This window comes from Sus scrofa, chromosome 11, assembly GCF_054392235.1.
Source record: "Sus scrofa isolate SSC_HxYL_T2T_F1_AM1 chromosome 11, Sscrofa_HxYL_maternal_Yorkshire_Landrace_v2.0, whole genome shotgun sequence".
Taxonomy (NCBI): domain Eukaryota; kingdom Metazoa; phylum Chordata; class Mammalia; order Artiodactyla; family Suidae; genus Sus; species Sus scrofa.
The window spans coordinates 15,222,925-15,243,985 of record NC_139393.1 but is presented as its reverse complement, the minus strand read 5'-3'; the positions used below and the strand labels follow the sequence as shown (position 1 = coordinate 15,243,985).

Here is a 21,061-nt window from a genome sequence, read left to right as displayed (position 1 = left end):
TCTGCTGAACTGGTGGTCAGCAGTGACATGAGTTAATCACAGGTGCCTGCACCACTGCACCACATGCTGGGCTACTCTGATCTGACTCCTGCTACTAATGCAGGAGCCAGTGCGAGCTTCCGCCACTTCCTAAAGGGCTGTGTTCCTTGGCAATCCACACCTTGCACCTTCTGTTCCCTCAACCTGAGATGTCTCTCCTCCTTTTTCACCCACGAAAATGCTTATTAACCTCTGGATCTAACTTTACACCTACTTTGCAGGGGAAACTTTCCCTAATGTTTACACCCTTACCCACCACAGACTACTTGAGCCACAGAGCACTGGGGACAGGACGTTTAAAAAGCAATTAATACATGCCCTGGAGTATATCTGTTTATGTCTGGTTCTATAAAATAAAGCAATTTGAAGGCAATGTTTTATTGATGTTAAGTCTGCCACACTCAGAACTGTGTTTAAGACACACTGAGTATCCAGTAAAGCAGCACTAGGATGTTATCATTTTATGCAGCTGTGCCAACATCTGTGTTCTGGAACCTCACTACAGGACAAGTAAGGTTCCAGTCAGAAAACAGTAAAAAGGAAATCCTCCCAAAATATATAAGCATATGAAAGGCATGACTTGGAGCAGGACGGAATGCCTCTGCAGGAGACCCTGGCTTTCTGTTTCCAGAATTTTAACTTCCCACTTGGTCTTCCTATTTTCATACTATCCCAGGCATTAAAAATTTTTTAAAAAAAAGAATTTATTTCTATTTTGTATTAAAAAGGAATTTTTTTTTTTTTTTTTTTTTTTGTCTTTTGAGAGCCACACCTGCGGCATATGGAAGTTCCCAGACTACGGGTCTAATTGGAGCTGTAGCCGCCAGCCTACACCACAGCCACAGCAACGCGGAACCCGAGCCGCCTCTGCAACCTACACCACAGCTCATGGCAATGCCGTATCCTTAACCCACTGAGCAAGGCCAGGCATCGAACCCACAACCTCATGGTTCCTAGCTGGATTCATTGACCACTGAGCCACGACGCGAACTCCTGAAAAAGGAATGTAAATACAGAATAACAAAAGTACAGGTTAGTAGTGCATAAGGTTCTTATCCAAAGCGTCATCACCTATCTCTTGGCTGGTGACACTTAGAGGATCGAAAACCTGAATGCTTTCTTTTCCTGAATCCTACAAACGGAATTCTGATTTTAGATTTTCTTTTCTCATCTCTGAGTAATTATATTTCCCAGTCTATCTGACCTCCTTCTCTCAGGGGCAGAGTTTATTTACATACAATTTCAGGGTAGTTTCACAAGTTGACAGGTTGGGGGAAAGCCCTTGACCTGTACACAAATAAGAGGTCATCTAGATACAGGGACACGCTGTCTTCATCTCTGTGTTGCATTCCACAGCACACAATATGCAAACAGGCTGATGCTGCAATGGTACCCAGGTAATGATAAAAACAGCACTGTAAATTATATTATTCAAACTACTGTATGCAAATTTGATAATTCTGAAAATCAAGGTAAATTATCACAGGAAAAGTTTTTATTTTTTGAATTAGGAAAGAGCCACCTACTTATATAAGACAGGTCTGTCCTGTAGAGCTTCCATTGCCTGAGTCAGTACTGGAGATATGTCACATGATTCCTGTGTCAATGATCTGCATTCATCTAAAAAAAAGTTAACATTATAACTTGTTAAATTAAAATCAGGTCTTTATTACGCCTATTATACAGTCAAAGTCTAACCACTGTATGAAAAAAACGCTTAGAAAAACCTAGAGAACATGCCCATCAAAAACTAGATAATTCTGTCAAACTATAAAATTAATCTTAAGTGTTTACATAACTTCAAATGATCACCTTTGTTATCTGACGTACCACATACTTTATTATGATAAAAAACAGGGTTCTGAAGAAACCAATCAATGAGCAAATATGCACTAGATAACTGCTATCTATATACGTGGTGACGTCCAGGAGGGAAGAGAGGACTAAAAGTACATTGTCAGCCCCTCACCTTGGGAGCAATCTTTAAGCAGTTGCTAAAAAAGTCTATACAGGTCACTAACATATCATAGTAAGATTACAATTTCAAAACAGTTTAGATCTTAAACTTTTAAAAATCTCTATGCCAGCATGTCCTTTACTATAACTGTATCCATAAAATTTTTATTAAATGTCTACTCTGTTCAAATAACTTAGAACATGCTTAGAAATTCCCAAGGTGCTCACACTAGTATAATGTCTAGCATGGTTAAAAAAAAAAAAAAAACATATGGAATCGGAGATATCTCATGATGACTCCAGAGTCCTTAGGAGTCGGAACGCCACAGTTTGGAAGTACCAAGTCAGATGTCACGGGAGCACAGAGAAATCTGAGGGAATGTCTTTGCCTCTAAGAAAACAGAAATCTAACTGGAGAGCCAAGACGTATATACATCAAAAGTTAAGCAATGACAGAGTACTAAATTACTGTCTACCAAATAAATATTTGTGTTTAGAAATGGGAAAAGTCAGTATGACTTAACATAGCTACGGAGAGTTCCAGAAAGATGTAGAAGCAAAGCTTGATTTTGAAGGTTGAGGTAGGATTTGGATATACAGAGGGGAAGCCAGACAATACTCCAAAGAGGAGTAAACAATACAAACAAAAGAGGTAGAAAAAGAAACAGGTTTTGAAGGTCCATCTATTCTCTATGTCTTAACGTCAAGACACCTACTTTGCTTTTAACAGGCAATTCTGTGAACAGACTACTGAAACATTTTTAAACGAAATTAAAAGAAATAAACCAGTTGTGGTGGGCAAAATAATGGTTCTCCCAGGATCCCTAATCCCTGAGACCTATGAATACATTATCTTCCTTGGCAAAAAGGACACTGCAGACGGCATTAAGGTGACAGGCCTTCAAACAGAGACATTTTCCCAGATTACCCCGGTGGGTGCAAGGTCATCACATAGGTCTTAAAAGTAGAAAAGGAGAGCAGAAGAATTAGAGATACGAGATGGAAGAAGAGGCAGGAGAGATTCAACGTGACAAAGTGACTCCATTCACCCACTGCTGGCTTTGAAGATGGAGCTGAAGGGGTCACAAGCTAAAGAATGCAGGCAGCCTCTAGAGGCTGGAAAAAACCCTCAGTGGCAGCCAGCAAGGTAACGCAGAGCTCAGTCCTCAGACTCTAAGAACTGAATTATGCCATCAAACTGAAATGAGCAGGGAAAAGATTATTCCTTAGAGCCTCTAGAAATGAATGCAGTTCTGCCCACATTTTAATTTTAGCGTGGTGATTTCTGACGTACAGAACTATAAACCAATATACTTGTGTTAAGATGTTAAGATTGTGTTAAATTTGTAATAGCAGCAATAGAAAATTAATTCACCATTGAAAATAGTTATATACATAACAAGAGATGTCTAGTGAACTTTAAGATAATATGGGGAAGAAATACTGCTTGATTTTTTTATTCCCATCCTTAATCATATAGTGTTTGAATGGTAACAGATGCTTAGAAGACAAATACCAAGACGGTATATTCGAATATAAAGGCTTTCTTTTTAAAAACGATTTTTGATTACTAAGATCAAAATGTTATCAAATAAAGACTAAGTAAAATAACAAAATTAAACACTAATTATTATGAATCTAGACTACTAAAAGAGAACGCTTACTTTGAGCCCATCGGTAAAGTCTTTCATAAGATGTTTCTTGAAGCAAGGCCATCTGTTCCATAATTTCTAAACTAAAAAAGTCAAAGACATTATAATTTATTAAAAAGTTTTAGTTAGCCAATAGCTACATCCAAGAACCTAATTATTTTGTTTAATTACAGAATAATTTGGTTAGTTTATTAATTTTTATCATTCTGTGGAAAAATTTAATTTTTTTAAACAGTTTGGTAGTTTATTTTTCCTTCTTTTTCCTTCTTACAGCTGCACCTGTGGCATACGGAAGTTCCCAGGCTAAGGGTTGAATCACAGCTGCAGCTGCCAGCGGACACCACAGCCACAGCAATACCAGATCTGAGCCACATCTGCAATATATGAAGAAGCTTGTGGCAATCAATGCCAGATCCTTAATCCACTGAGCAAGGTCAAGAATCAAACCTGCATCCCCACAGACACTATATCAGGTTCTTAACCTGCTGAGCCACAATAGCAACTCCTCAGTAATATTTTATAATTAGATAAACACTGTCCAGTTTTAATACCACCACTTAGATACCCGAGTGCTACTTTACTCTAAACATGTTAGGGTACAACTCCCCCCTTACCCAAACATAAAGATTAAACTTCTATTTCACAAAAGAGCATCACGTCACATACTTTAAAAAGAACCTAGAAACTTTTTAAAATTCTGGAAATATAAAAGATAACACAACCATGATCTGAAAAGATTACTCACCCTGCTGTTTGCTGGTTTGTACGCAAGAGAACTTTTACATCGTTATGAATCTGTTTTACTCTTCCCAAGGCCTTGAAAAAATCCTTTAAAATTAAGAATGTAACTTTAAAATTTCTGTTTTCAGGTAAATTACATTATTCTAACTTGAAATATCACTACAGAGGAAAAAGAAATTATTCCATTTACTCTAATGAAGCCTTCTTATACTGACTGCAACATTCTCTAAATTTTTATAAAAAGTGCAATAAAAATTTATTCACATTTTAAAACATATATTAATTCAAAATCTACTATGTGCCAAATAGAGTGCTAAATTGAAGAGACAAAATTTATAAAGACAAAATCTCTGTCCTAAAGAGGAGTACAATCTTGGGAAAGAGAAATGTGAACTTTAAGATCATCACATAAAGAAAACATGCTACCACACACCCCCGACTTGATTCAGCACTGCTTTATTATCACTGAAGATGACAGTTTATATAGCTATCATAAACTGTCCTTGCCCCCTCATCCAAGAGCCCAATGCAAAGCTGGATGCATAAAACATGCCATTAAATATACTGGAGTTGATTGCTGCTGAGCTCCCAGCTTTTTTTCTTTTAGAAAAAAGATACTGGAGCATTAATTTCCAGATAACCAGTGTTCCAATCATGAAAACAGTAGATGACTTATTTTTCTCTGATGAATAAACTTAAAAAAAAACCCTCTGTTTACTATTTCTGCCAGGAAAAAAGGTGAGATATCAAATATTTCAAAGATGAAAAGGTTCTCAAACTACAAGGGCAATAAATACTGGTAAGTAATGCGCCTGCCAATTCTCTCACCTACTTAACACCCTATTACAGGGGACTGGTTCCATTCCTAACAGTGACAACCATCAAGAGCCTCTCAGTATGCCCCCTCCCTCAGTTCCACTTCAGGAACTCTTCCCGCCCTCAAAACCCAGAGTGATGACTGCGGGCACAGCAATTCCCAGGTAGGACACAGAAAGATTCTTCTCAGGAAAAACAGTATTTTCAAGAGAAAGGAATAACACTTTTCCCTGTTGTTTGCTTTTTTTTTTTTTTTTTTTTTTTTTTTGGTCTTTTAGCCTTTTCTAGGGCTGCACCCACAGCATATGGAGGTTCCCAGGCTAGGGGTCTAATCGGAACTGTAGCCATTGGCCTACGCCAGAGACCCAGCAACGAGGGATCCGAGCCGCATCTGCGACCTACACCACAGCTCACGGCAATGCCGGATCCTTAACCCACTGAGCAAGGCCCGGGATCAAACCCACAACCTCATGGTTCTTAGTCGGATTCATTAACCACTGAGCCACGACGGGAACTCCCGGTTTTTTTTTGTTTGTTTGTTTGTTTTTTTTTTTGGCTTTTGTCTTTTTAGGGCTGTACCTGTGCGTATGGAGATTCCCGGGCTAGGGGTCTAATCAGAGCGATAGCTGCCGGCCTACACCACAGCCACAGCAACGCAGGATCCGAGTCATGTCTGTGACCTACACCACAGCTCATGGCAACATGGGATCCTTAACCACTGAGCGCGGCCAGGGATCGAACTCGCAACCTCATGGTTCTTAGTTGGATTCGTTTCCACTGTGCCATGACAGGAACTCCATTCCTGCTGTTTGCTTTTTGAGAGGCTTTATATATAGTTCTGTGTATGTTTGGAAAGAATGGCATGGGTTCAGAAATTAAAACAGATGGAAAAATAATAGATGTCTAATTCCAGGAAAGAAAAAAAGGTGTATAAAAAAGAATGTGCAATCTCTGTAATGTCACCATAATGAAATAGAAGATGTCATCTAACTGCACTGGGAGGTAGGAAGGAAAGAGAACATGTATGTGTGTGGGAGGAGGGGGCTGGGGGGAAAGAGAGATCCTCAGAGCTCATGACAGGAAATCAACAGAAAATAGTTAACATAGATCGTCAAAGCATATTCCTTTTAACTATAGATCTAGAATACAGAATTTACAAAAGCAGCAATTAACTAGATTAAAAATGGTTGCCAAAGGAATTAGAGATGGGAAGGAATGGAAGAGGTGATGCAGGATTTCTTTATAAGCTCCCCTTGTATTCTTCGACTTCTAAAAACAAACAAAAAAATATATGTATTGCTTTGAGAAAAGAAATTAAGGTAATTTAATACATGCGCCTTAACTGCCAAATTTAAAAACATTTTTAAATCAGAAACATTTTGGTTAGTAAAACAAAGCTTTAAAAAAGTAATTTCTCTAGAATATCTGTAACTGCCACATTGTAAATGACTTTAACAGAAAACAAAACACCTCAGTGATAGGTCCTTCTCTTGTCCCTCGGAGAAGACTCATCTCATCGGATGTCAGCTGGAACTTGGATAAGAAGGCATCTGCAACTTGGGCTCGGATTTCTAATCTCTGACTGCAGTATTTCAAAAAAGAAAACAAAAGAATCAAGCACACTATTCATCTGCATAGCTTTAGAACAAGTTTCATCTCACATAACCTTTAAAACAAAGGTGTGAAAGAGTCTCAGTATCTTCAAAAGCCTCATCAGGCATGTAGGTGATAAAACTGGCTGATGCTGTTCAACCTTAGCACAGGCAACAGTAAAATGATGAATTATTATGCAAAAGGAGAAAAAAAGTTCACAAATGGTCCGGGCATTACAAATCCTTAGTCACTTATATGTACCATGTAATAACAAAGTTAGCTTACAGGAGAGAAACATGCCCATTAGATTTGCCTTTGAAGCTTGTGCGTGAAGACAACAACAACCCCAAATCAGGTCTGTTATTTTCTAATTTTAGATTAGAAGTCAAGAACTCATTTAGTTATTCCGCATTAATTTAAAAAAAAAAATCACCCCTCCACTTTGCCTTCCCCACTTTTTTTTTTTTTTTTTTTTGGCATGCTAGTGTAACTTTTTTTTTTTTTTTTTAAAAAGGTCTTTTAAATTATACTATTTGAATGCAACCTCTCTAGATCAGCTGATAAATCTGGTCTGGAATTCAACCTGCAGGGATCTGAAGGACCGAGCAAGGTCCCATCTAAAGGCAAGTTAGGGATACAAAGTACGTGAGCAGAAATTCAGTATCTCTGGCTTCTAGATCTTTGTTTTGAAGATGTATCAATAAAATGGTAAGTGTTTCACTAGCAGTGTTCACAGAGCAGTAATATTCTACATTCTAACAATATTTATAGAATAGAGTATCTTCACTCATTTGAAACTGAATACTGTTCACTACCACTGTCTGAATGGATAGTACAAAGCACACCATCTCTGTTTTGTTTCTACTCTTGGGTCATGAGGTTTTAAGCTGACAAAGTCAAATGCTCCTGCTCAATGACGAGAACATCAGAAAGGAAGAGGCCTCCAGGGGGCAGTAACATTCTGCTTTTCTCAAATGATCATGTAAATCACCTAATTAAATATACACAGATTTAAACAGCCTATTTTTTTTTTTTTTTTTTTTTTGCCTTTTTGTCTTTTGTTGTTGTTGTTGTTGTTGCTATTTCTTGGGCCACTCCCGCGGCATATGGAGGTTCCCAGGCTAGGGGTTGAATCGGAGCTGTAGCCACCGGCCTACGCCAGAGCCACAGCAACGCGGGATCCAAGCCGTGTCTGCAACCTACACCACAGCTCATGGCAACGCCAGATCGTTAACCCACTGAGCAAGGGCAGGGACCGAACCTGCAACCTGATGGTTCCTAGTCGGATTTGTTAACCACTGCGCCACGACAGGAACTCCGACAGCCTATTTTTTAATCGTCTTATTAAGTAGTGATACCTTTTTTTTAAAAGTTACCTTCACAGGTTTTGTTTTATACTTTTAGATAAAACTCCAGTCATTACTGCACAGGATTTAAAGTAATTAAAACACTTTATAAAACTCCTATACAAATTAACCATTTCAATTAAAACCTTCTGGGAGTTTCTTTTGGATCTTTATAGTAATTTATAAGGCACAAAGGAAAATTAATCTTAGTTTACTGTCTCATTTTGTTTTAACTAAATCTACCAGAGCTGGCCCAGGAACAACATGGGCAACTGTAAATTTACTGTATTTTACTATATTTTAAAAATCATTTTATGATGGAGCATGATAATGTGAGAAAACACAATGTATACATGTATGTGTAACTAGTTCACTATGCTGTCCAGTAGGAAAAAAATTGTATTGGGGAAATAACAATTTAAAAAAATCGTATTACCCTATAGCTTTACCATATATATTCTTCCTAGGAAAAATTTCACAACCATTCTGACAGAAAGTTGAGGAGTTTTTGTACAATCAAGTAAAATTAACAGGGATCTTCAATGTATAAAGGCCCTGTACTGGGGTCTGAGATGATAAAAGATGCATGTAATGCAGGCCCCTGCCCTAGCTTACACCGAAAGTAAAATACGGTATCTTTTGGAGAGTTTTTAATATCTAAATTAAAAGTAAATGAAATAAATGTTAGCGTAAAACATACGAATGGTTATTATAAATTACAGCTTCTAAAATATTTGGTATATATTCATGTAATCACTGAATTAATATATATATGCTATATACTAGTATATAGCATATATATATTAGTACATAGTATATACTATAATATATACTAATTAATATAAATTAAATAGTACATAACTAAATATGGCAAATACATACTGGGGAAGAATAAGCAGCAAAAAAAAAAAATGAAGTTGAGCTATACGTAAAGCACAACATTTTCTATAAGGCACCTTATAAGTACAAAAAACAAGTCATAGAGAATTATGTATAGCAATCCCTACATACTTTTAAATAGAAACGATATACACACGTATCGATTTTTGGGACATGCAGTCATGTATTGCCTGAGTATTCAAAATAAACAGACTATTTCATTTTTACAATGATTCCTTCAAAATGTGCCAGAACATGATTTATGAATCTTATGGTACTCTTTTTTTCCCTCAAAATATACCTCTGTCATATTTTAATTCTAACTTCTAAACTTACCGCCACCAAATAATTTCAAAATAACTGAAAAAGGATAACTGGAAAAATGCACAAGATATAGACTAAAACAAAAAAAAAAAGCAAAGAAAATGGCAAAACAAAATGAAAAAAAGGTAGATCTACTACTATTCAATGAAATGTAAATTAAAATAGTGTGGCACTATCTTTCACCTGTAAGATTACTATTTTTAATGGCAATATCTAGCCCTTAGAGAGTTTAGTAAAATAGACACTCTCATATATTGGAGGTGTATATTGGCCTTACCTTTCTGGAGAGAAAGTTAGGCAATATATATGAGGGTATTTTTTAAAGTTTATACCATTTGATTAATTACAATTCTAGGAATTTATTCTAAGGAAATAACCTGAAATGCACAAAATGACTTTAAAACATTTACCAAACCATTATGTTTAATAATGGAAACAAAGTCTGATAATTGAAGAATGCTAGATATTGGTTCACTCACAAGAAAAAATATGCCACATTAAAAAATATGATTTTTCTCAAATAGGAAAATGCACATGAACTATTAAGTGAATATAGTAAAATATAACTCTGTACACACAGTAACTCTGAGAGAAAATACACCAAATTGTTAACAGAGACTATGTCAGGGTGGTAAAGTTACAGCTGCTTATAATTTTCTTCTTTAAATTATATACACACACACAAATTAAAAGAGAAGAAAGAAGAAAGATATGATGCTTCCCTGCATTCTAATTTTCTACCAGGCAATGAGAGAATATACGTCACATATGCTCTATATTTTTACATGTAATATGTGCAAAATAAAGTTTTCATATTTTTATGTTATCAACTTCAAAATCTAACTTAAAGTAGTTTACAACAAACAACACAATTAAAATATAAACTACTAAAAAATAAAATAGTAAGAGAAGGAATGAGAACATCAATAACACAAGTAAGGAAAGTTATCGCTAACTAAGCAAAGAATGGCCTAAGCTTCCCGTCACCAAAGCCAATGTAGAAGCACCGTGTGCTACAGCTTCATCTAATCCAAGGGGAGGAACACGGAGGGTAACGCTTCTTGAGATATGTCGTCAATGTGTTCGGCATCCTATATAAATCACTTATTAATTGTATATAGTTTATTATTCCCTTTTTTCACAAGTGATAACTGAGACTGAGGGGGGTTAAGAAATAACCTGTATAAAACTAAAGATCTGATGAGCTCTTATCCAGGATTTAGATTAGAATGCAGGTCTTCAAGGTCTGCATTTTTTCCACCCTAACCTACTACAACTCAAAAACAAACAAATGTTTGCTCAGAGATTTTTCTGAGTCCAGGGAGAAATGCGGCTGGTGGGCCTTTACAAAAGACAATAAAAGACATAATGAATAGTGATTCCAGTGGTATTAAAAAATACAGAGGTATGTTCATCTGGAAATAGCCTTTCCTAGTCTGACTCTAAATGTTAAGGGGAAATGTTAAGCTGCAGTTCTCTGGAGACAATTCTGTATCAAACTTCACCTGTTAGAGCAGAAGCTGTCAAAATGACCCCCTTCTGGCTCAGTAGTCTTCTTGGAGAAAACAGTCTTACCATTTATACATTTGTCTGAATAAGAATATCATGCGATCGAAATGAGCCCACAGAGTTTCTATTTCTAAAGCTAACTGCTTGTTTAACTAGGTCTCTTATTTAAAAGAAAAGGTAATTTTTAAAAATGGAAAAACAACTCTCTGCCAGATCCCAGGAATCTGTTACCATAATTTCCGCTATGTAATTTTCCCAAAATACATCCACACAAATGTTCACTTGGCATACCACATCCAGAGCTCTTGGGATACTAAAATGTCATAAATATTCACTTCTCAAAACCGTACCAGGCCAAAACACATCCATAGGCTTACCGAAATTATGAACATAAACAACCTTGCTTAAATTAAAGAACTTAATTAATATGAACAGGAGCACAAAATTCTAATGTCACCTCCTACAGAGTCCCAAACACTCCAATTTCGTTTCTTTTCTGACATCAGACAGTTGCATTTCGTATTTATTTTCTCAAAATTATTTACTGAATCTACAGTGCATTACACACTAGAGACAGAGACAGAGAGTAAGAAACTGTCACTGATACAAGGAGCTCACAGTTTAGTAGGAAAGAGAGTCAGTGAGTTATGAGAGACCCACTACAGTACAGAGGGCAAGAGAAAGACTGAACTCAGACCAGTAAGGGTTTGAATAAACCTGTACACTGGACTGGTGATTTGTTACTCTCTTGGTTTTAGTCACAATTTTCAATTGAATTCATACCTTTTGGTTAGCCAACAATAACTTAAAGGAAAAATTCACATTGTTGGTCTCTGGGAATTTCTTCTAGGAAACTTTTCTTTCAAAAGATTTGCTGTGATACTAAAACATTCTATCTCAAGGTGCATGCTTATTCCTGGATACAGAAATTCAGCATCTGCCTTTTCTTGGAGATTTGGCTTCTCTATATAGTCAACTATCTTTACACATCAGCTTAGTCTGCAACTTTTCCCACTGTGGTCCATTTACCCATGGCAGAGATCGGTGTGGTGGTGGACCAGCTCTGTATCTTGACTGTAATGGGGTGCATAATCATCAGTAAAAAATAAGAGACAATCATGAAAAGGGTAATAAAATTACTCAAGATTTGAAAAATCCCACATTTTTAAAAGCAATCATCTATGGCAAACAAACAATGCACCACCACTTCAAAGGAGGGATAATCTCTCAGTCCCAATTATCTATGTTCTTAAACTACTGTTTTAAGTTTAATTTACTTAGATAATAGCTTAGAATCGTATATATTTTTTGAATCCTGTTTTTGACTATTTTAACTTTAAGTGATCTATAATTTTCTTTCCAAGTACTCTCCAAATTAATGAAGAGTTGATTATGTAAAGAAAAACTTACCTTTCAGCTTGAAGCTTAGTGGTTTTCACTATTAAATCTTGAGTTTGTTCCTTGGCTGCCTAAAATTATAAACATATCTAACATCAGTGCATTTCAATTGTACTGTACTTCAGAAAACTAATACTGCCACTTACTGGAGTTCAGACTACAGCAAATGAGATCACACTCCAGAACTTAAAGGTTTAAAAAAGTTGCAAGTAACTGAAATGGATGTCTCAAGGCTCGTACACTACTTTCAACAAACACTCAGAATTCTCAATCCACACCAAATGCTAAGGCTTAGAAAGAAAAAGGTAATCACCACAATACTGATTAAGGCATTTAATAGTTCTTGATGCTTTTCAGTGAAACAGAAGCATGGCCAGAGCCAGTTAAAGATGAGCCAGACTTCCTCATGGACGTGCTGATTTGATGTACCAGGAAACCTCTAAATGAAGTTGTAAGTTAAGTCATTCATACGCTGGTATGGAACTCAAAAGAAATACCCAAGATGGAGATAACAATTTGAGAATTGGAATAAAAAACAAACAAACAAACAAAACCTCATTTACAGTTTTGGAGATGATTAGAGACAGCGCCATCTAAAGGACACAGTCATACTAAGCAACCCTCTCTTCCCCAAAACAGAGCTGAAAGACTCTTAAGTAAAAACTTGATGAAAAGGTAGTTTATTCAAAGACTAGGAAAATATTTCTAAAGTGAAACAAAACAAAAAACAAATGTAGCCTACGAAGTTCTCTCCCAAAGACCTGCCCCGGGGAATACTGCAAAAATAAAGCAGTTAGTAATGAGAGGAGGGACAAGCCAGTGGTTGTAAGGTGGGTAGAGACATAAGGTCCATGCCTTGAAGGGACAGTAAATGAAGCAGAAGTGTGTATAAATAAAGCCACTAGCAAGCAGAAACTGTGAAGCAGAAAAAATACACAAAGTGGAGGATCGGTATTTTAAAGAGAGGACGCCAGAGCAAACACATGAAGATCCTGGGTCATTCCCACACTGGAACACTACAGTGAAGGGACAAGCTTCTGCAGCTAATGTTTCTAGAACTACCTCAGACCTAGACCACCACTATCCACCCCACACCCAAGGTTCTGGGTTCCTAGAGGGCTAATCCTCCAAACTCCCAGATTTTCAATAAAATGTTGTCTTACTGCTTCATACACATCCCATCAATAACAGAGCCCCACCCACATAGCTTCTAATGAAGCTATTCTGAGTATGTGTTCTTCGCAACTAAATTATGTGCCTAGCAAAGAGTAGATATTTTTAAGAAAATAGATTTGAATCTATATAACTCTGCAGACCACTAATTTTTAAGGAATGGAGCCGAACATTAGAGGTCCCACTATATCATACTGTGAGAATATAAAAACTGAGACAAGACTAGGAAAGCTAAAATTTTACAGAAACAGGAAACAGACTAGTTCTACAGACAGAAACACATTTAGATTAACATGGATTAATGATTCTTCCCAGAATCACTGTGGCTGTCAAAAGTTCCAGGAGACCCTTGGGGGTATAAGTCTGAAATACAAACATGAAGCTGGTAGACACAGTCATGACTCCAGGAGGGCAATTAGGTCAAATGCTAACTCCGCAGCCAAACAAAGGGTTAGAACTGCTTTAATAACCGGATCTAAATTTATACAGCTTTTCCTGAGATATTTTTTAGGCTGAGCATACATCATAATTAAGCTGGGTCTTTACTGGGCATAGCTTTAGTTTGGAATTATTCCTAAGGCCTTCTACTACGGAATTTATTTCTGCTGCATTTGTGGAATATCATGGGATAGAAAAGTTGAATCAAAATTTCAGCAGTTATCTCTATACTGGCAAGATCAAAATACAAAAGCTTCTGGAGTTAACAGCACAATAAGTAAACCATCACCCAAAGAAACACACAGACATATACAGGTAAAAAAAATAAGCACATTTATACTCAAACTTCCTAGAGGGCATGATGCCTTAAATACTCATACATTTTATAGACCTATCTAACAATTTCTGAAAGCTTACTCTGTACCAAGAACTATGCTAAAACCCAGCCATTATGCAGTACCTGCAGGCGACTTGTCATGTCTTGACAACAGGTGCTCATCGCCTGAACATCTTCATGTATGCTTTCAAGTTCCTGAAAAGGAGAACAGTAACACCAAGCATTATATATGGTGAAATAAATTTTTCTCTTAGCCTTATTTTCGTCCTATGATACTTTTTTTGCCAAAGCATGACAAAAGATCTCTCCTTATTTTTGCCTTTTTAGGGCCACACTGGCAGCATATGGAAGTTCTCAGGCTAGGGGTAGAATTGGAGCTATAGCTGTTGGCCTATACCACAGCCACAGCAAGGCCAGATCCGAGCCACGTCTGCGACCTACACCACAGCTCACAGCAATGCTGGATCTTGAACCCATTGAGCGAGGCCAGGGAATGAACTTGTGTCCTTATGGATACTAGCTAGATTCATTTCTGCTGAGCCACAATGGGAACTCCTTGTCTTTCCACCTACTTTCTCCCTCTCCAAGCTCAGGTACACACACTAGAAGTATGTACTTCCAAGAGGCCTCTTACAAAATGCCATTTACACATCTACACTTTCACTGATGATCCCTTAATATCAAAGTTCTATTCAGTGTTCAAATTTCCCCAATTGTTTCTGTTTTTCTTCTAATTATTTGTTCAAGTCAGGACCCAAAAAAGATTCACAAATAGCAGCTGGTTGATATTTCTCATTTCCTTTTTAAATCTATAGATTCTCACTCCTCCCTATTTCTCTTTCTTACAGTTTATTTGTTGAAGAAGCCAATTCATTTGTCTACAGTTTCCAGTATTTCAGATTTGCTGACTGCAGCTTTGTGGTGTTAACATAATCCTTGCTCTTCTCTGGTATCTAGAAGCTTGATTATCTTCTGGTTTAATTTTCCTGCAAGAATTCTTCATAGGTGGTGCTGTGTACCTTTACTAGGAGTCCCAAATAGGAGTGTTTCTCTTTTTGTGAGGTAAGCAGCTAATGATGACCCATGGTTCTCAACTGGAGCAACTGTGTCCCCCCAACAGGGCATCTGACAACATCTGGAGACATTTTTGGTCACAACACCTTGAGGAAAGGTGGTGCCACTGCTATCTCTCGGATAGAGACCAAGGATGCTGCTAAACACCCAACAATGCAGAAGACAACCTTCAACAGCTATGGGGCCCAAAAAAGCAACAGTGCCAAGGCTGAGAAAACTTGAGCAAGATCCATTCAGTTCAACAGTGGTTATAAAAATCTTCTATCATTTCTTCTTTTAGTAAATGAATGGACTATCTCCATAAAGAGAAGCCTTGCCTCAACTGTATGTAGCTGGTACAAAAGAGAGGATAAATGTTTGATTCTTTCCTTTCACTTAGCCGTTTTCAAATAATAAGTCAAATTATAACTGCCTAAGATAACCAGTGAGGGTTCTACTTTAGTATCGCTATGAACTCATGGACTTAAACATGCTTGATGCATCTCAGTCCACTGCAGTTATTCCCACTGGTACTCAAATCATCCTATCATTGGTAGTGGAAGCCTCTTTAGTTCTAGAGTCCTCTGACACTTCCCTGTAGCCGTATATGGCTTCCTCACTTTGGTACTTCCTTTCAGTGAGAAATGGTGTTTAGAGAGAACAACTGAGATGTGCTCATCACAACCATCTCTCCCTATTTTTATGAACACCACCAAACTTTCCTTTTAACCTTCCAGATTAACAGCCTTCAGCCAACAAAATCCTACTACACGTTAAAAATAATCTGTTTAGGAGTTCCCGTTGTGGTGCAGTGGTTGACAAATCCGACTAGGAACCATGAGGTTGCGGGTTCGGTCCCTGGCCTTGCTCAGTGGGTTAAGGATCCGGCGTTGCCGTGAGCTGTGCTGTGGGTTGCAGACGCGGCTCGGATCCCGCGTTGCTGTGACTCTGGCGTAGGCCGGTGGCTACAGCTCTGATTCGACCCCTAGCCTGGGAACCTCCATATGCCGCGGGAGTGGCCCAGGAAATAGCAAAAAGACAAAAAAAAAAAAAAAAAAAAAAGAAAAAAGAAAAAAATAATCTGTTCAGTAACTACTCACTGGAACCATGTATGACACTTTCATACAAGTCACAAAGAAGTATTAACTACAGAATATCACTCTGTAATATTAAGATAATTAACAAAATATTACATAATAAATAAAATTCATTTTCACCCTTTGGTGAGTAGAGTACTCACTCAAGCATAATGAATCACTACTTACTAACTGAAGTAACTGATCCCAACCTGAAAGTGTTATAATTTAGGATGCAGTAAAGTAACTCAATCCTAACTACTCTCCAATAGAGAAGGGAGGTTCATTCATTGAAGGAGGACTATTTCTACCAGGAAATCATTCAGAGGAATTTTTTTTTTCAACAGCTAAAATTTCTAAAAGGATTTCTTGGAACAAATGGTACGGTACAACTTTTGAAGAAGCAGCATGAGTGGAGGTTACAGATTTAGAAATCACACTAATCCAAAGAAAAATCTGGATGCTTCGGGAGTTAGTAGTTATATTTTCTATTTGATCACGGTACACAAATAGCAAACATTATCAACACTACCCATAAAAAAAAAAAAAAGGAGTTCCATTGTGGCGCAGTGGTTAACAAATCTGACTAGGAACCATGAGGTTGCGGGTTTGGTCCCTGCCCTTGCTCAATGGGTTAACGATCCGTGAGCTGTGGTGTAGGCTGCAGACGCAGCTCGGATCCCGCATTGCTGTGGCTCTGGCGTAGGCCGGTGGCTACAGCTCCGATTCAACCCCTAGCCTGGGAACCTCCATGTGCCACGGGAGCGGCCCAAAGAAATAGCAAAAAGACAAAAAAAAAAAAAAAAAAAAAAATGAGCACAGGGTCAGCATATAGTAAGCTCTTAATAACTGCTAAATGAAAAGAGTTTACATACTTCCTTCACATCCTTGAAAATGCTTACAAACTCTTCATTGATGGCTAAGCTTCTGCGTTCAATATCTCCACGTAAATTTCTTCGAGTCCGCAAACTATTTTCAACAAAAAAGGTTGAGAGTGCCTTGAGAGCTTCCAACATCTCCTACATAATTGATAATAAAAGAACATCACTGGGACCAATTTTCAAACGTTTTTCTAATCTCAAGCAAAAAATGAACAAAATCATTTCCAAATAATTTGTTTCCATTACACAATCCAAAAAATATTGGATGACCTTCATATTACCAAACTGTAAACTTATTTCTGAGACACAACAAATTCACACTTACTCATGCATTGTGGCATATATACCAGATTATTTACTAAAGAATTCTTTGGAATTGCAAAGACTAGAAATAACCTTAAAGTCCATCTAAAAAGGATTGGTTAGGAGTTCCCGTCGTGGCCCAGTGGTTAACGAATCCAACTAGGAAGCATGAGGTTGCCGGTTCGATCCCTGGCCTTGCTCAGTGGGTTAAGGATCCGGTGTTACTGTTGAGCTGTGGTGAGGTTGCAGACGTGGCTCGGATCCTACATTGCTGTGGCTCTGGCGTAGGCCAGCAGCTACAGCTCTGATTGGACCCCTAGCCTGGGAACCTCCATATGCTGTGGGAGTGGCCCTAGAAAAGGCAAAAAGACAAAAATAAAAAATAAAAAAATAAATAAAAAGGATTGGTTAAAGACATTATGATATAGCCATTGGAAAAAAGTGGAAATTCTTTGTGTACTTAACAAAGGATGATCTTCAAGATACAGTAAGTGAAACAAAAAGGTACAGAAACCTAACACCAACTATTAAAAAAGAAAAAGGACTATATTCACTTGTGAATGCATAAAGTATCTCTGGAAGGATATACGTAAAAAATAAGTACCACTGGTAGCTGCTAGGCTAGGACCTGAGTGAGTGGGACATAACTTGAGAGAGGAAGACCTGTATGAGGTGACTTCTGAACTTAGGCCTGCCTGGTAGGAAAGAAACATCCAGGGGAAACGAAGCCTTTCACAGGCAGAGGGAACAATGAGTACAAAGACCCTAAAGCAGCACAAAGAAGGCTGGTGTGACCAAAGCTATGGTAAACTACGAGAGCTGTCAAGCAAAGGAGTACCGTAATATGCTTTATACATTTAAAAGTTTATTCCAACCTTGGGAGGAGAATGGATGCTAGAGGAGGGCAAGGAAGGAAACAGATAGGAAGAAACTAAAATAATCCAAGCAAGATGTGACAGGGGCGAAGAACAAGATGGTAGCATTGTATATAAAAACAAGAGGACATTTCCAAAAAACTGTTTGTTTTTTTGTGAGATAGCGCCTATAGGATTTTTTAATGGACTGGATGTGGGAAAAAAAAAAAAAAAGACAGGAATAAAAAATTACTTGTATGCGTCTTCCTTGAAGGGTAAGTTGTGATGTTCTTTCTAACGGGGAGCAGAACCAGTTTGGAGAAAAATCAGGAATTCTAGCCATGTTAAAACATCATTACGATGTTGATCATGTATCCAAACAAAGGTGTCAAATAGACAAATGATTGTACAAATCTAGAGTTTAGTAAAGATGTCAAGAACAAGGTTCATAAATTAGAGAAGCATCATGCTTTTCACTATTTAAAAACAGAGTGAGTTCTCTTCGTGGCTCAGCAGTTAACGAACCCGACTAGGAGCCATGAAGTTGCAGGTTCCATCCCTGGCCTCGCTCACTGGGTTAAGGGTCCGGTGTTGCTGCGAGCTGTGGTGTAGGTTGCAGATGCGGCTTGGATCCCGTGGTGTTGTGGCTCTGGTGTAGGCCGGCGGCTACAGCTCTGATTGAACGCCTAGCCTGGGAACCTCCACATGCCGTGGGTATGGCCCTAAAAAGACCAAAAAAAAAAAGAGTAAGAGTTCTTCTACAGAGAGAATATGGACAGAGGAGAGGAGGCAGAGTTCCAAGCCCATGATATCTAATAGCACCCTAAATCCTACAGACAGAAATTCCTACACCTGAACCATGTATGTTCCAAGAGGCTGACCTTTCCATTTTTTGGTTATAATGATATTTTAGGATACTGGACTGACAAAAAGCTATTTAAATTCAGTTTAATATGTGAGAGTAAAAATATCCTTAACTATCAATATTTACTGTAAAACAAAGCTGTTTCTTTTGAATACAGGCTTGAAATGTCCTAGGGCCTGGCCCAAAGGAGTAGTCAGTCAGTAAATGCTGAATGAACAAAATCACAAAGATTAGGGGCAAATTACAGCTCACCACTTACCCAGTATGTCACTTAAGCTAGTAACATTCTCTCCACACCTTATTTTTCTCATTGGGTAAAAAGGCGATAATATTAATTTATCAGAGTAGATGTAGTAAATGAAATAGTCCATGTCAATATTAGATACTTTAAACCCTTAAGAAATTGTATAATATTAGCATTTAATAAGAATTAACATTTCATAAGGAAAAACTGCTGGGGCCCTGTGCTAAGCAGTCTCTCCCTGAACCCTCACAACAACCCTGAGAAAGTTATTAGCAGTATTCCCAATTTAGAATTTTAACATCAGCTTAGAGAAGGGGCTTAAACCATAATGCACCAATTTGGTGGTTTAGAGCCAATAATCCGTGGCCCCAGAGCCTACCTTTCTTAGCTCATTATATTGTTATTTTTTTAACACAAAAATTCTTATTGACAGGTTACTGTCAGTTACCTACAAATTCATCTTTAGAACTCTCACTTCTACATATATATTTTTATTTTAACCACAACGGCATGACAATATACCTAGGGACTCAGTGATACAGAAGAGATAAGCAGCTACTAGTGGAGATGGGAAGTCCGCTCTAAGTTTCAGAAGGTACTTGGAAGAGGATGCGGGAGGTTTATCTTGTAAAGAAATACAGCACAAGCCCACACGTCAGTTAGTGCTTGGCTAACAACAAAATTAGTATTGTTTCCTTTGAACCATCAACAGGTGGTAGCCCTTTCGCGCTGTAAATTGTTAGTGCTTGGCCAACAACAAAAACTAGTATTGTTTCCTTTGAACCATAAGCAGGTGGTAGCCCTGTCGCTCTGTAAATTGTTAGATGTTTTCACCTGTCAATGGAAAAGCTCAGTGATGCTTAGCCTTGGCCTTCGTTCCTCCGAAGGCCCCCCTTCGTCCTGCCTTATCTTGCATTTTCCTCTTTTGCCCGTTTCTTCTTCTGCGCCCCCAGGGGGGTGTCTCCTCTCTCCCTCCCTGCTCAGAACCCCCGAACACCTGCGGAAGCAGGGCGCCTCCACCGTTTACCTTCCGGATCCAGAGTCATCGAGGAAAGAACCGTTTTAAATAAATAGGGAGCAATACCCAGAAAACCTCTTCGCTTTTCCAGGGGCTCCTCGGCCTACCCTTTCTTACCCGCCCCATGCCGGCACGACAGCGGGTCCCGAGGGCCTGGGGTCCCCTCGGCGGTGGGGACAAGGGACAAGCTAGAGGGTGTCGGACAGACGCCGCCCCCAGTCCCTCCGACCCGCGAACGACGCGGGACCTTCGGCCCTGCCGGCTGCGGTTACCTTGTCGTTGTCCAGCCGCGTGTCCAGGATCTTACGCAGCTTCCGCGACAGCGGGTTGTTGGTCTGCGCCGAGGTCCCACTGGCCCCATTACTGAAGCCGTTGGCAGCCCCGGTCACGGGCACTGCGACTACTTCCCCGCTACCCTCAGCCATAGCGCCGCGCGTCCCGCCCCCTCCTCGGCGCCGGCCACCTCAGCCCCGGTGCGCGACGCGCCAGCAGCCGCGCATCGCGCATGCGCCTACCTACCGCGCATGCGCCCTGGGAAGGTTCTGCCCTGACCACTCCTGTTGAGC

General features: G+C 38.7%; 1 protein-coding gene across 41 annotated transcripts in view; it reads right to left on the bottom strand.

Moving 5' to 3' along the window:
• The window catches only part of COG6 (component of oligomeric golgi complex 6), a 161,430-nt gene extending 140,418 nt beyond the window's left edge, over positions 1-21,012 (bottom strand). For 27 of the 41 annotated variants that reach the window (XR_014819214.1, XR_014819216.1, XR_014819221.1 and 24 more), the window contains exons 1-8: positions 20,768-21,012; positions 17,206-17,349; positions 14,325-14,396; positions 12,266-12,324; positions 6,675-6,786; positions 4,393-4,475; positions 3,660-3,730; positions 1,566-1,659 (exon numbers count right to left, since the gene is read on the bottom strand). Coding sequence is in view for 3 of the 41 variants with exons in the window: in XM_021065267.2 (XP_020920926.1) it covers positions 1,566-1,659; positions 3,660-3,730; positions 4,393-4,475; positions 6,675-6,786; positions 12,266-12,324; positions 14,325-14,396; positions 17,206-17,349; positions 20,768-20,920 (788 nt within the window). In the remaining 38 variants the exon portion in view is untranslated. Of the gene's footprint in view, positions 1-1,565; positions 1,660-3,659; positions 3,731-4,392; positions 4,476-5,783; positions 6,787-12,265; positions 12,325-14,324; positions 14,397-17,205; positions 17,350-20,767 lie in introns of all 41 variants that reach the window. The other 14 variants (XR_014819239.1, XR_014819238.1, XR_014819240.1 and 11 more) reach the window with 2 other exon arrangements.
• Between the last annotated feature and the right edge of the window lie 49 nt (positions 21,013-21,061).